Source organism: Onychostruthus taczanowskii, unplaced genomic scaffold, assembly GCF_017590055.1.
Source record: "Onychostruthus taczanowskii isolate IOZ18803 unplaced genomic scaffold, ASM1759005v1 scaffold16, whole genome shotgun sequence".
NCBI classification, from domain to species: Eukaryota; Metazoa; Chordata; class Aves; order Passeriformes; family Passeridae; genus Onychostruthus; species Onychostruthus taczanowskii.
The window spans coordinates 14,189,275-14,205,215 of record NW_024498795.1 but is presented as its reverse complement, the minus strand read 5'-3'; the positions used below and the strand labels follow the sequence as shown (position 1 = coordinate 14,205,215).

At 40.8% G+C, this 15,941-nt stretch overlaps 1 protein-coding gene across 5 annotated transcripts in view; it reads left to right on the top strand.

Moving 5' to 3' along the window:
- Window positions 1–2,460: 2,460 nt before the first annotated feature.
- The window catches only part of LOC121333158 (ras-related protein Rab-10-like), a 61,602-nt gene continuing 48,121 nt past the window's right edge, over window positions 2,461–15,941 (top strand). For 3 of the 5 annotated variants that reach the window (XM_041399261.1, XM_041399260.1, XM_041399262.1), the window contains exons 1-3: window positions 2,461–2,671; window positions 8,002–8,062; window positions 11,183–11,321. In XM_041399261.1, coding sequence (XP_041255195.1) covers window positions 2,512–2,671; window positions 8,002–8,062; window positions 11,183–11,321 — 360 coding nt within the window. In that variant the 5' untranslated portion in view covers window positions 2,461–2,511. Of the gene's footprint in view, window positions 2,672–4,527; window positions 4,826–8,001; window positions 8,063–11,182; window positions 11,322–15,941 lie in introns of all 5 variants that reach the window. The other 2 variants (XM_041399257.1, XM_041399256.1) reach the window with 2 other exon arrangements.

Here is a 15,941-nt window from a genome sequence, read left to right as displayed (position 1 = left end):
TATTTTCAAAAAAATAAATTTCATTAATTGAATGGTAGTTTTTCAAGGAGCTAACTTTTAAATGGTTTTAGTCGGTGGTAAGAGATGGAAAGACTGTCCCCTTGTGGACAGGAATATGAGGAAAAGTGATACTGTAATTTACTGAGAGCAGCAGTAACACCGGGTATTTTGAGTTTCCTTAGGAATTTGGCTAGAATCCTGCCTTGCACATTGCTCATAAATCAACACTTGAATGTACAAAATGCTATGGAGAGCCTTTTTATTGAAATTGGTTGGCCTGACAGACAGCAGAGGGTAAAGACTGAGCTAAAGTAAGATCCTTGTTAACACCATCAGTCCAGGCTAACACGTAAATCTAACTTCTGCAGGCAGCTGCAGCATTGCCTGCATTTGAAGAAAGGTATTTCGAGAAGGACAACCTCAGAGCAGACAATCGAGAAGGCTCCACAGCAAAGACAAAGTCTTAAGGTGTATCTGTAAAGCAGTGTGCTGCCCACATACATGCATCTGTCCAAGCCCTGCTACAGCCCCCATCACAGGCACAGCACCACTGTCCTTGCTCCAGCAGCCTCACTGACAGAGGGACCAGAGCAGGACAGACACACAGCTACCTGCAGCCACTCGTCTGTGCCTGCTGATGTTACATTTTCTGTACTGGACTTCCCTCATACATGTCATCACCTCTGACCCGTGAGAAATAGCAGAAGATGCCAGCACCCCATCTTCCCTCGGATTCAGGATAAACAGTGGTAACTTCAAATTTCTGCATGGGAAAGAAGAACTTCATGGGGCTGCTGAGATAGCAGGGGATCTTTCTCATAGGAAGTGTTCTGGTTTATGAAATCCAGTCCTTCCCTACTGCAGGCAGTTATAGCCCCCCTAACACATTCTTCTCGTTTTGCCTTTATAAAGAATTTTCTACCAATTACATGAACTACAAGAATTTTCTGAAATATCTTTAGAACCCTCACAAGTTTTGGTTTAGCCATATTCGTGGTCAGTGTATATCTATCTATTTGCTATATTATTCTTTATTGTGTGCAGCTTTTTTTGCCTCCTCTTAGTTGACTCCCTGGCAAAGAGTAATCATATTCCGTCCTAGCCTTTATTTTGTTGAACTAAGCAAGCCACATGCCTGCTGCTCTATTGTCCAAGTCAGGCTCTCAAAACACCTTCATAATGTGATGTGTCACCTGAAAGTGCCCTGTGGGCTCAACTTTTTCCACCAACAGTTGCTCAAGAATGTATTCAGACTCATCAATACACAACTTTTTTTGTCCCTAAACAGAAAACAGTTCAACTGACGCCTTCTTTGCTAGCACTGGGTTTTTTACACAGTCACATCTCAGAGATCACTCCTAAAAAGCTCACCAAGCTCAGTAGGTGATTTCATTTGTTGTTTCGTACTCCTTATTTTTCAGATTGTCACAGAAATTCTCATTTTTCCAGCAATGAAGGAAATTTCTCTGACTGAGAAACAAGTTGATGACATCCTTTGGAGATTTTCTACCACAAAGTCCTGAAAGTCACTAAGTCCAATACTGGCAAGCTTAGGTGCAGGCTGGTGTGAGAGGTGAAGGGGACATAAGCCTGAAATAATACTTGCCCTTTGTTAAGAGGACATTTGTGGAGTCAGCATCCCTAGAGGTACTTAAGAGGCATCTGGATCTGGTGCTGGTGATACAGTTTAGTGGTTTAGGGGTTACAGTGGCAGTGCTGGGTTGATGGTATGACTGGATGATCCCAAAGGGCTCTTCCAGCCTTGATGGTCCTGATTCTGTAATTCTGAATCATGCTAGGTGGGGCTCACTGAGTCATAAATGGTCCTCCACAGAAAGGAAATGTGTCACATCAACAGCTCTGGATACCTAAATTCATCAAGTTGTTGCTTGAAGGGTTGAAGGTGACAGTGTAAATTCCCATGGCAAGTCATTGCAGGCCTAGATAGACACAAATATTTGCAAACGTACATTAGCACTTTTTATTCAAACATATCCTGTTCCTAAATTTATGACACTGAATGAGTTCCGTGCCCATGCTGGCAAAGGGCCATGGCCTTATAATCTGGATAATGTGGGATTCTGGTAAAACATCCAGACACACATGCAGAAAACCTACACTGTTGATAGAGTTTTGGGTTTTTTTGTTTGTTTTGTGTGTGTGTGTGTGTGTGTGTGTGTTACAGGTCACTTTGACTGTCATATTAAAAATGAAAAAGAGGAAAGTCTTAAAACCTGTTTCCTCTGCCTCTGACTTAACGCTAGGAAGCAATGTGAAACCAGACTGTTTATTTCTGTACTTCACGGGGGAAGCGTCACGGGGGTTGTGAAAGTTCCTCGCTTCCTCCCCGGTGATGAAACTTCTTTAAAAAAAAAAAAAAAAAAAAGTGTATCTTTGCATAATTTCATAACTAGGGCTCGGGGCAGCGGTTGGAGCTGAGGCGGCTCCGGGCCCGCCCCCGCCCCGCCCCGCCCCGGCCCGGCCCGGCCCGGCCGGCACTCGGCGCCCGCCATGGCGGGGCTGGGGCCGGCCGCGGAGGCGCGGCCGCTGCTGGTCAAAATCGTGATGGCCGGAGAGTCCTGCGTCGGGAAGACCTCCATCGTGCGCAGGTACACGGAGCCCAGCTCGCCTCCCGCCGGCTCTCCCGCCACTTCGTACATGGCCACGATCGGTGAGTGCCCGCCGGCTCCCGTGCGCCTCCGCCCGCCTCGCTGCCGCCCCTCGCCCTCCCCTCCGCGCTGTCTGCGCGGCTCGGCCGGCCTGGGCGGTGTCAAACCTCCCTGCGCTGAGCTGTGCGGTGTGCAGCCGCGTCCAGCAGCTTAAACCTTTGCCGGGGTGTCAGGATATGTGTCACACTGGCTCCAGAGCCACTGCAAAGTGCTGGCTTGTTACACTGTCCCTGCTGCTCCTCTGGGCTTTGGGAACCTGGTCCTGGTGTAAACTTGTGAGACTTGTTTCTCACGGTTTCTTATTGCCCACTGAGGCCCTGCTGCTGTATGTGGGTGCAGGTGCAGAGAAAACAGTGCAGAGCCCCAGATCAGCTGGCTTGGAAATGACCTCTGAGATCATCGAGTCCAGCCTGTGACCGAGCACTGCCATGTCAAACAGACCATTCACTGAGTGCCTTGTCCGGTCTGAAACACCTCCAGGGTGACTCCACCACCTCCCTGGGCAGCCCATGCTAGTGTCTAATCATGCTTTCTGGGAAGATATTCTTTCTAATGTCCAACCTAAACCTTCCCTGGCACAGCTTGAGGCTAATTTCTCTTGTCCTGTCACTTGTTGCCGGAGAGAAGGCTAATTGCCACCTGGCTACAGCTTCCTTTCAGGTACCAACCTCAGAGAGCTGTCAGATGTCAGTAAAAAGAGCCCAGTTAATCAATATTTCAGGCTAGAAAGGGCTTTAACTTGTGTTTATAAATTTAATAGTATAAGGATATCTTCTACTATAGTTAGAAATGTGCATGGTGATTTAAACAGAGCTGTTGCTGTGATGGAAATCATTAACCCTGCCAGACCATGTCAGTTCTGCGCTGGCACCACACGCTGCAGTTGGTGGGTGATGGGGGGCTCCCCACTGCCATGGCACTCCCAGGCTCACAGTGCCATGGGAAAGGGCACCATGACTGTCCACATGCTGAAAACCTTGTCTCCAGCATTAGAATGTGTTACATGAGTACAGGGGTTTGATTTGCTGTGGACATTTTCCCAAGTCCTCATTGGGAAATTTTAATTTTTATAAGTTTGTGTGTAAGAATTTTTTTTAATTTAATTCGATTTGATTTTGAAGAGAAATCTAAATTATGCCAGGAAATTGTGTATCCCTGCATTTGGAATATGTATGGTTCATTTACACATCTTTCCATCTGGAATGAATTGGCATAGTGGAATTAAGTACCAGACAGTAGCTGTGGCAGTAGTTAGTCCGGGGAATACTTAATGTACATGAGATGAGTTGACCTATCTACATAGGAATGGCTGAACTTTAACCACTTTTTATTTTCTTGCCCTTTCTTACAAAGCAGGTTCTGAAACCAGCACAGACAAAGAGGGAAGAACAAACAGTAAAGCTAGGAAATAGATCCTAATAATAGGCAATTTGTTGCCAGGCTTAGCAGGAAAGAATGGCTATAAAAAAAAGTAACAGCTTTGTTGATGTAGTTTACGTGGAGATTCCTGACCATGAGGTTATTATTTTGAGACGTAATTTTTTTTACTCCTGCTTCAGTCCACTGCAGACTCAAAAAACTTGCATTTGCTATTAAGTATATATTTCCCAAGTTGTGACTTGAGCTATTTCAAGGAATAATGAAGATAATAGTTTCGTGACAGTTTATGGACTAACGTTAATCTCTTTAGTTTCATTAGTGACATGTATTATTGAGATATTTAAAAACTTTCTTTTTTAAAAAGCTTATCTGAAATATGAGTACTGCAAACATGGTATTTGTTACCTGAATAATGTGTTTTAAAAGTTATTTCTGAAGTGCTGTGTTTGATTTAATTCCATTTTACCGTGTGTTTTAGAGCTTGGACTTTGAAAACAAATGGGATTATGAGTGGTGTCTTCCAAAAGACTAAAGTTGGCAGTGGAAAGTTCCTTCTTCATTGGGACAGCTGCAGTGGAGAGCATGCCCTAGAGATTGTGGCTCCTAATGATGTAAAGGAAGAAGACACATAGTGTTTTCTCAGTTTGTGATGTCTCCTTCCTCACTGTTGATACCATCGGAACAAATAACTTTTTGTCTGGATGCCTGTTTCCTACAAGCTCAGTCAAATGATCCCTTTCTGTTGTACAGCCTATTAAATGCTCATCTGCTGTCAGGTGATTTTTCACTTTACCTGTCCAGTTGAAATGGTGATTTGATTAGGGGGAACATTACCCAACTGTGCAGTCTTGCAGCTTCCTGAGTTCCCTGACAAAATCATATGCCATCACCTTCCTTGGTGGCAGAGGGTCATAGGCACACAAGTTAAAAGGTGGTTGAAAGTCTCATTTCTATGTCATCATGCATCACAGATTTGTGTTACTAGGAGTGATCCTAGTGTTATTGCAGGGGGAAAAAACAGACAAACATTTTGTAGTAGGGTCCAGTAGTAGTTTTCTAAAATTATGTATTCTATGGGAAAATGCAAAAAATATATCCACAGTAAATTTTCATTGAAAGTTTTTAATGCAGCACTCAAATACTCAAGGCTGGGTGCCCTTCCTGCTCTTCCATTACATAGTTTGGATAAGTTATCAGCAGTTACAGTTTTCTAATTAAATTTATACACATCATAACTGGGAGGGGTTAAGTATGGGTTAGGAGTAACAGTGGAAACTCAACCCACCACGTCTCACTGGGCACTTGCCCAGTTTGGGCACAGGAGCTGCTAGGAACTGCTTCCCTGTTCCTGGAGTTGAAGATTCTGTATGACAGGCAGTGGGCTGGGTAGAACCTGCACAGGGGCATTCACCACCCTCTGTCTGTGCTTTCAGTGTTGCATCCTGCGAAGCTACTCAAACTTGCATTTTCTTTGGATAGACATACGTTTTTAAGCATTTTCTGTCAGGAACCCAGCAGCCTTTTTTTGGGTGAAAAATGTGTTGTAATTTTCCAGGCCAGCTGCAAAAGACCTCTTTGAAGAGGACTTCTGCAAATGGACAAAGGGAGGGAAGAGGGGGGCATTTCACAGCTGAATTACCCCGTGGCTGACTATTTTTATGCTTTTTAGACTTAATTGTCTTTAAGGTGCCTCAGTCCTAATATGGGCATTATTTACTCTTTGAAATATAAAGAAAATAAATTTTCATGGCTATAAAAGTTGGAAATAAAAACCAGAAATAGAGCTTGCACCCAGCATCCCCCTTCTTGGTTTGATTTGACAGCCTAAAAGAAGTGAGTACATGCTGTTGCATTCCAATAACATTTATCTCAAGAGCTGTAATCAATGCTTGCTTTGTTATGTTGATCATGTATACAAGGTAGGCCACCTTAAAAGCATCTGAAATCCGTGAGCTGTCTTTGGCATTGTGTATCTCATTTTTCTTTTCTGTCTTTCCAATTTGCTAAGTTTGCTGGAAATTTCATATAAAGACATGAACAATTCATGCATGCAGAACATATTGACTTCTGTTTTTCACTAACATTCATTGACCTTTTCGGTCAATAAATTTTGAAGTTGACTTAAGAAGTCAATATGCCTGATTTTAATTTAGATTAAGTTTTAGTCTGATTCAGCACTCTGCTTCCCTTTTTACAATTTTTTTTTTAAAGCTTATGGGAATTTATTATTAAAATATATGTCAACTAAGAACTTTTCCCTATAGTTCTGGGAATCCCTGTCGGAATAGAATTTTTTGCTGTGTTCCCAATGCACCATTTGTAAGTGACATTCCAGCCTCCCAGTGTATATCTGTCCCTCTCAACTGCTTCAATGTCAATTGTAGAAAATTATACAGATAATTAAACAAAACCATGTGAATTTCAGGAGCAAATGTTTTCCATCATGTTGGAATCTCACCTTATGTGAGCAAGTTTTACTTGAATCACATTTCCTTCTGACAATATTAATTCCATCAAGGAAGCTTTGTGTAATATTAATTACAGATACCAATTATATTATTTCATCTTTCCTTTTCATTGAAGCTTCAATGAAAATTCATCAAGTGAAGGACATGATTATCATAATAACTTTTAAAATCCACCTCAACTGCCTTACCACATACACGCAAAAAATGGTAATAGCATTGCAAGTGCATGCATGTGAGAGTGTACTTGTCAAAATTTTGTGCACAATACATCTGTCAGTACAAAGGAGGGGAGCATTTCCTCTGCATTTTTGGTTTGCTGCCATGGGTGCTTTCCTTCCAAAAAGTAATTTGGCTTGCACATTCTTACGGAAACACAGTTGTATGAACTTGAAATTTTTGTGATTTTTCAGTCTGTCTGGTTCCTTCAAATGACTACTACTGGTGAAAAGACACTGTAATTTTAAGTAGCTATAGTTTGATCTTTTGGAATTTTGCCCATACAGTATGGTCAGCTGTCACAATGTTACCTTAACTTCATTTACTGCAATTGACAAAAAGACCCTAATTGTTTTTCAGTGGGGGAAAAAAGCAATCATGGAAATTATCAAATTTGTTTCAAACTTCAGCAATGAAGTAATAGGGGAAACAATGCTTTACTCTGCAAAAATACGTCACTCTAAGATAACTGATAGCTGGCAGATTCTAATTTTAGAACTGGAACTTACAACAGCTCATAAATCTAGGTATCATCTAACACATCTGCAGTACTAATTTGACAGTTTAATAAAGGAAACACTATAAATCATAAGGAAGATATCTTTGAGGAAGGATCTGTAGTGTACGCAGAGAGAGCATTCTGCATTGATTTTAAGTGTTAATGCTTGCTTTTAGCATTGGCTTCCTGGATCTGATTTAGGCTGTAGAGCCAGTCCTGTTCATTTTGAATTAAAATCCCATGTATGTTTGTCTTTGCACTTAATGTGTACAGACAAGTCCTATTTCTGCTCCTGTACACCTGGATATTTTTTTTAGGGATTTGGAAGTAAGGACAGAAAAATTGTGATGCACATGTGACAGCTGCTTTGTAAGCATTTTTACCTTCCCACTCATAGCTGCCATGCTGTTGAAAATCACCAGTGTATTTGCACAATGTACTGTTGTGCATCGGCCATGAAACTGCTGTCACATCCCTTGCCACTTGTAGTTTCAGAGTATCTTCGCCTTTGCTTTGACCTGCCCTTTCTTTGCTTGGTGTTGTCATTGCTTTGTACTGTATTTGTGCAATGTATTGGCACTCAGCAGTGAATAATTTCCTTTTAAAGCTTCCATTTTGAATGTATGTGGTTGGCTAGTTATTCTTTCTATGGTATTGTTCCTTTTCACTTTCTGTTTGAAACTGTGTGATAACTAGAGCTGGGAAACAATCTTCAAAGGGAATCCATGTTATTATGAGAAATGTTACAGATTTTCCTTTTTTCTTCTAGGCATTGATTTTAAAGTAAAGCCAGTAATGTTTAATGATACAAGAGTGAAACTTCAAATATGGTAAGTTTTAATTAGTATCACAAAAGAAAGCCAACTAGATTGCATTATGACGCGAAAAATCTCACCTACTTTGAATTGTGTGTCTTCATAGTGTGCAGGTGCTCCTACTAGATAATTTTAATATTTGAATTTAGCATGGGAGAGTATATTTTTTTGCAGTAACTAATGGAAGTTAAAAAGAGGGCTGTCACCGGGTTGTGTTAACAATAAAACTTGCAGCATACAAACAAGTGCAGATCTATGATCCGTATGAAGTGTATTTCATTGTATAGGAACATTGAGGAAAGTGACAAAGCAAGAAGATGTTACATTTCATTACCCATCAAATGTATGTTCAAAAGGGTCACCAAGAGAAATTACTTTTGATAAGATGAATCTTTGGGAACATACACTATTTTTGGTATTGAAATTTTTCTAAAGGTTATGTAGGGCTTCTGACATGTGGCTCTCCAGGCATCTAATACTGAAGATTATCTCTGTATATCGGTATTTAACTTGTCAGGGAGTAAATCTTTATATGAATTATCTGACCGGTATTAGATCTGCACTTATTTCATCTCAGGCATTAATACAAAAATAATCAAAGCTTGTTTATAGTTTTCTTAAGGCATAATTCAAAGAATCATAGAATATGCTCAGTTTGAAGGGGCCCATCAGGATCATTGAGTCTGACTTCTGGCCTTGCACAGGACACTAAGAATCACACCATGTGTCTGAGAGCATTGTTCAAATGCTTCTTGAGCTTTTGTCATGGTCAGTGGGTGACAAAGGTTTTTCTCTGGGTGAAAAACCTTTTCCTGATAGCCAGCCTACCTGCTCCTGACTCATCTTCAGACCATGTCCTCAAGTCCTCTCGTTGGTCATGAGAGTGATGAGATCAGTACCTGCCCCTCTGCTTCCCGTTGTGAGGAAGTTGGACTGCAATGAGGTCTCCCTTCAGTCTTCTCCAGACTGAACAAACCAAGTGACCTCAGACACTCCTTTTATGGCTTCCCCTATTCTCATGGCCCTCCTTTGGATGCTGTCTAAGAGCTTAATGCATTTTATTAGATTGTGGTATCCAAAACTGCCCCCAGCACTTGAGATGAGGCTGCCCCAGTGCACAGCAGAGCGGGACAATCTCCTCCCGTGCCTGACTGGTGCTGCTGTGCCTGATGCACCCCAGGACAGGCTTGGCTCTCCTGGATGCCAGGGCACTGCTAGCTCACATTCAAATTGCCAGTGACCAGGATCCCCAGGCCCCTTTCTGCAGCCCTGCCTTCCAGCAAGTCATTCCCCAGTCTGTACAGAACCAGGATTGCCCAGGTGCAGAATCTACCACTTACCCCTGTTAAACTTCATGCAGGTGGTGATTGCCCAGTGCTCTCATTTGTCGAGGTCTCTCTGCAGAGCCTCTCTGCTCTGCAGGTAGTCAACAGCTTCTCCCAGTTTAGTATCTTTGGCAAACTTACTTGGTGTCCCTTTGAATCCTGCATCCCAGTGGTTAATGAAGATGTTGAAGAGAACTGGGCTGAGGATGGAGCCCTGCAGAGCCCCACTAGTGACCAGACCCAGCCTGATGTCACCCCATCCACTGTAACCCTTTGTGCCCAACCTGTGAGCCAGCTGCTCACCCATCACTGAGCATGGTTATCCAGCTGTGTGCTGAACATTTGGTCTGGAGGGTAATGTGAGAGACAGTACCAAAAGTTTTGCTGAACTTCAATGAGGTCATATCTTAAGCTTTCCTAGATCAACTAGGTGGATTACCATTTTATAGAAGGAAGTCAGGTTCAACAAGCAGGACTTTGGCCTGCTGTGCTGTCTGTGGCCAATGACTGTGTTGTTGTCCAGGTTTATCTCCCAGAATAATAGTTTTCATTATTTTACTGGGCACTGAAGTGCGACTGACAGGCTTGTAGTTTCCAGGGTCTTGCCCTTCTTGAAAACTGTGACAGCTTTACCCAGCTTCCAGTCAGCTGGGACGTTTCCAGATGCCCAAGACTGTTTAAAAACCAAGAGAGGCTTTGTGATTACATCAGACAGCTTTTTGAGAATTCTCAGATGAATTCCATCAAGCCTCATGGATTTGTAGGGATCCAGCTGGAGAAGCAGATCCCACACAATTTCAAGGTCGACTGGGAGTTCATCATTCACACAGTCATGGTCCTCCAGCTCAGGGTGCTGAGACCCCCTTGGTCTGTCATCTGTCTTGTAAGACAAAGAATGCATTAAACACCTCTTCTTGTCCCTCTAGGTGAGGTGACCATCCTCATCCTATAACGAGCTGATGTTATTTCTACACTACCTTTTGCCATTCATATATTTGAAAAAACTTTTTATTATCTCCCATGTTTCTGTCAGCTTCAACTCCAGTGTAGCTTTGACCACACAGATTTTCTCCCAGCAGTGGCAAACAGAATCTCTATAGTCTTTCCATGTCACCTGACTTTGCTTCCAGGGCATGCACCTTCCTTATTCATTTTACTTCCCATCAGGTTTCACTCGTGCCAGTGATGTCATGTCTCTGGGACTGGGACCAAGCTTGGAGCTTGTCTCATTTGTTTCTCTTGCTTGGTGTAGTAGTGTAGAAACATTTGAGGTATGGTACTTTGTAGCCAGCATCTCCTGAAGCAGATTGAGGGATCCCATTTGTATTTGTTTTCTCAAGTTTTGGCATTATGTGTAAGAACCACCGTGTCCTTATATTTTATAGCTTTTTCCCAAAACCTGTCTTCCATCTAAACCAGGTTGTTGTTTTTATCACAGTTTACAAAGGGATTGTCAAAATATGGGGATGTTATCTGACATGTGATCTTTTTATCACCTGAATTATTTATATAAAGAAGGAATGGTGGGCTTGACCTTATTCTCAGGTTTCAGCCACTGGCTTGGCTTCCCTAGTAGGGCTGTATTATTCAGAATAAATTTCCAGGGTATTTCTTTTATTGCTATATCTGGCACCCAGATTTTCTGTCATCTGTGTTTTTTCTTGTTCCTTTGTGTTAGAATACATCATTTAAAATTTGGACAATACTCCTTAAAGTAAAGTAATCTTTCTTGAGGATTCTGCAGTTTGATGATCTCTTTTTTGTCTGTTTGTTTGTTTGTATGTGTGTGATTTGTTACAATTTCCTTCAGGGATACTGCTGGCCAGGAACGGTTCCATACACTTAGTACCAGCTATTTCCGTGGTGCACAAGGCTTTGTTCTCGTATATGACATCACAAATCTGAAGAGTTTTCAAAGTATAACAATCTGGATAAATGACATATATGAGGTAAATATATCTGTCAGCATTTGATCACTAAATGAAGGTAATTAATGTGTCATTTTAAATGACTGCATGAGAGGTATTCTTGTTCCTGTATGTTTCTAACCAGAATTTCTTCAATTTAACTCAGCACACAGTATGATAGTAGAATTACTGTCAGCTGAAACTGGAACATGGTTTATATTTAGGCAAGGATGTTGATGGAGGAATGTTTTCTGAAGTACTTCTAAAACATAGCTTGCAATCCCTCTTTGTGCATGCTGCGTTACGGTGCTCTTGTCACTGGTGTGGCTATGCATAGATCAGTCTGCATGAGCTCATCCTGGGATTTTAATTAGATTCCATATCAAAATTCCATATCACAGCCAGTGATTTCCCTTTCCTAATTTCATTACTTCAGTGTAGTTACCTCATCCCAAGATCAAAGGAATTAAATATCCTCTTTGTCCTTGCTACATATTCCTGGAGGAGGATGGTTTCAAGAGGGAGGAAGTGGGGTGGGAGGCTGTTTGGTTAGCTCAGCTGCTCGTGATGCTGCAGCCAGAAATACGTGCTTTCATGTGACATAGGAAGTGATTCAACAGCACATGGCTGCCAGACAGGGTATGTGTTCCCACTGGAGCTTGTCTGAACCCTCTGTGCTTCACCCTGACTTCCTAATGTGGTAGAAAACTAACACAGCAAAAGAAGTTGAGTGGTTTTTCTGCTCTATTAGTGAGTTTGAGAGGCTCATAGAAAGGTCTGACACTTACTGGAGCTGCAGTAAGGTAAGCAGGTAGTAGAAGGAAGGCCAGAAGAAGGATGTCTGGAAACAATGTGAAGGGATGGAGGCATGGGCAAGCCCATAGACAGGAGATCATTGAGCTGACTCTAACCCTATATTCCAAGTCTTTTTGGTAGGTCTCTCTTGATGTGTTCTCTATTAGATAGAGGCAAGGCAGTTTTAGACTAGAATAGTTCAGCTGTAAGGGACCTTCAGTGATCATCTAGTCCAGCTGCCTGACCACTGAAGCACTGACCAAAAGTTAAATGATGTTGTTAAGAGCATTTCCAGATGCCTCTTTATTTGGCTTGGGGAATTGACCATCTCCCTGGAAAGCCTGTTCCATTGTTTGACCACTGGCTGAGTAAAGAAGTGTTTCCCAATGTCCAGTCTGAATATCCCTGGCACAACTTTGAGCCATTCCCATGTGTCCTGTCTCTTGATACCTGGGAAAAAAAGATCAGTATCGTTCTCTCTACTTTCCCTCCTGAGGAGGCTGTAGGGAGCAGTGACATTTCCCCTCAGCAGCAGCACAGCAGTTTGTAGTTAGTGTGCTTGTGGAAGTTAGTGTAAGAATACAAGCAAGGTAGTGCTCTCCATTGATCAAAATCAAGTAAAGTTTCAGGCAGGTTTTTAAATACTCTTGTGATTTGGTGGGGATGGATGGGAAAGGGGGCTTTTCATCTTGGCAAAAGGGGCTTGAAATAAAACTATTAAATGCATTATTTTCTCTCTTCACTGCTTCAGTATACAGCTGAATTAATGAATTACACATGATCGTATATACAATAATATATATGTGGGATATCTTACACCCTTAGGAAATCATTACCTGCACATTACCTCATTTTTTAAAACATTAGTCTGGTAACCTAGTAAATCATTGTTTTTGACCTTAGAGCCATCTTAAAAGTCTTAGTGGTAACAGAGCCTAACTTCAGTAAGGTGTTACAAAGGAGATTCAATGACACAATATTTTTACCGGCTTGTCTGCACAAACTTTAAACTAACACATCTGTTTTCTTACTTTTCTAAGAAAAGCATGTGCCTTTTTTCTGTTGGCCAAAGAAAAGTCACAGCTAGATATGTTACTGGTTGTACAGTTTTATGGTTAACAAAGATTTAACTCAGCAAACAGTATGATAGCAGTTTTACTGTTACCTGAAACTGAAGACGTAGATTATCTGCATATATCCATTTCTGTCTGTCTGTCTATTATCTATCTCTCTCTCTGTATTTCAACATAAAATATTGTTCTGGCTTCACACTGGCTCCGAAAGGGTCATATTGTCCTGTCATCTTCAATTAGCTCAACAGGGCGATTGATTCAGTGGGCTACAGTGCACAGCCATAAAGAGCAAGAAGGTATCAGGGCTGCATGGCTAGGGTGGAGGGTAGGAAGAGACTAGCTCCTGTGGCCACCATGCAGGTTTAGATCTGATTTAGTCAATCAGGAAATGACACCTGCACAAGCCTGCTCTCTGTTTGTGACATTTGAAAAGCTTTCATGTAAATGTACTCAAGGTATTAATACTGTTTAATCTTAACCCTTGAAGGTACTTCTGTTAGTTTAAAGTTTAAAAAATGGAAAAATACTCAATCTACAACAATTTCTAGGAATGTAAATTGCATGATTGATTGTACCAATCTCAAAACTAGCAATTAGAGTTGTAATAGAGCTAGATAGTAATAAAAAATTTAATTTAGTCCTAGTGGGATATCAATTTCTGAAGTGCCTTGGTGAAAATATATGGGGCTATTCATTGCAAAAGAAATGTTTTTAAGCAATAACTGTTAAAAGACAGGGCATTTCATGAAAATTAATTACTTCCTGGAGGTCGGTGACATTCCTTGCACTTGCTTTGGTCTGTGAATGTAAACCAGTATTTAATTCCCTGCAAATGCCCAAAATCAAAGTGACTGTTGCTACAGCACCATTTAAAATATATAAACGTAGAAAAAATAAATAAGTTTTTCAAAGGGAAACAGAGAGAATACAGACTTTACTAAATACCAGACGAATAGGTGAAAAGCTTGCACCTGAAGCAGTCAAACAGGAATTTTGGAGGCAATCCAGTTATTACATTATGCTCTCATTTTTTGGTTCTTTGCACATAAAGATTTTAAACAGGAAGTTTTTTAAAAATCTGTTCAGTGTGCTAAGCCATTTTTGCAACAGTTGAAAATAACAATCCAAGCAATTTAGTATTCTTAAAAACTCCCATTGATTTTATAAAAACTGGCCAGTCAGTGCAATTACAACCAGATTACCAGTAATGTTCTCATTATATTTCATTTAGTTTAAGTGTGGAATACAGCAGCTTCACTATTAAAAATGAATTATTGTCCAAGGAAGTACAAGACACAAATATGCTTCCATGTCTGTATTGCTGTAAAATTTGAGTTCAGAACTAGAGGAAACTAAGTAACATAACTTTTTAAAAGCTTGTGAGAAAAATGTACTCAGGCACAGATTAATATTTTAGGACATTACTGGAAAATCCAGTATAGGCATATTGGATTTGTAATGCATTCATTAGGAGCATGATAATTGCAGGAAGATAACTTTAGAACCTGAAACCATTCTTTATTTGTAGAATTGCAGATTATGTCCAATTTATTAAAGTGTTCTTCTTGTTGACATGGCTTTTAGCTACTGTATGCACCTGTTCTGAAAGGCTGATGCTGCTTGGCTTTTGAAAATTAAATAAATACAAGCAGCTGTGTACCAAATCATTTTGCAGAAAACTGGTTTTTTTCCATCATGTTTTGAACTATATTCCAACTAACACTGGCAAAAGGTTCCTCACAACAGAGTGGTTCAAATGCTCAAATAGGTACCCAGAGAGGATCACTTAAAGATGGCGCTTAAAACTCCATTCAACAAGGCCTTGAGCAGCCTGACCTGGTTTTGAAGTTGACCTGTCTTTGAGTGGAAGACTAGACCAGCTGACTTCAGAAGTCCTTGCCAACTAAATCACTCCAATATTCACACATGGCATTTGGGTCTCCAGAAATGGTTGACATAGATGGTAGGTCTTAATTTACTTCTAAATATCTTGAATTTGTTTTAATTGTGCTAGTCTTCTGATGTGGCCATCAAGGTGGCAATACCAGCTAACAATTATCCCTGTGCTGGAAATTGTCTGCCATCACAGAATTTTCTGCATGGAGAAGATAATTTTCTTTTCTTAAGCAAGTCTTGGTGACGGTAGTTTAGTGATTTTTAATACATTAACTTTGTATTTGTCCTGCCTGAAGAAGTGATCCCTCAACCAGGAGGGATATGAACTCTATTGTTGAGTTGCTGTCATTTCTGCATAGTGCCCTTTTTTGGTTTGGTTCCTCTGGTGCATTTGGGAGACTAGACTGTCTTTCAGCATCATGCTTAAATAAAAGCAGCACAGCAAACTGCTTTACAAGTGCAAATTAGTTTGACTTGAAACTCTTCTCAGTTTTTCTTCCTTGGGTGGGAAAACTTGATGTCAAAAGATCAAATTGTCCCAGTTCATAGATATGTTTGTCATTATGCCTCTGATTAGAACTTAAAATTCTTGCTTTTGTCATTTATTAAATTGGTTTGTCTGTAGTCTAGGTTGGCTTTGGGATAAATTGGTTTATATCTACTGCATTCTAAATTTGCTAGTAGACAAATAAATTTGATCATTCATTTGTTTCCACTGAAGTCCTGGAAACCAGGTATTTGTAATTGAGGTGGCACTTAAAAAAATATGTGGAAAGACAACATGTTTGGCAATCCTAATATGAACACTGCCCATGTGATGCTTTCAAAGAGACTCTGAGGACAATCTATTTCTAACAAATTGTTCTTCAGTACTACAAAGGGTAGGTTTCTGGTGTCA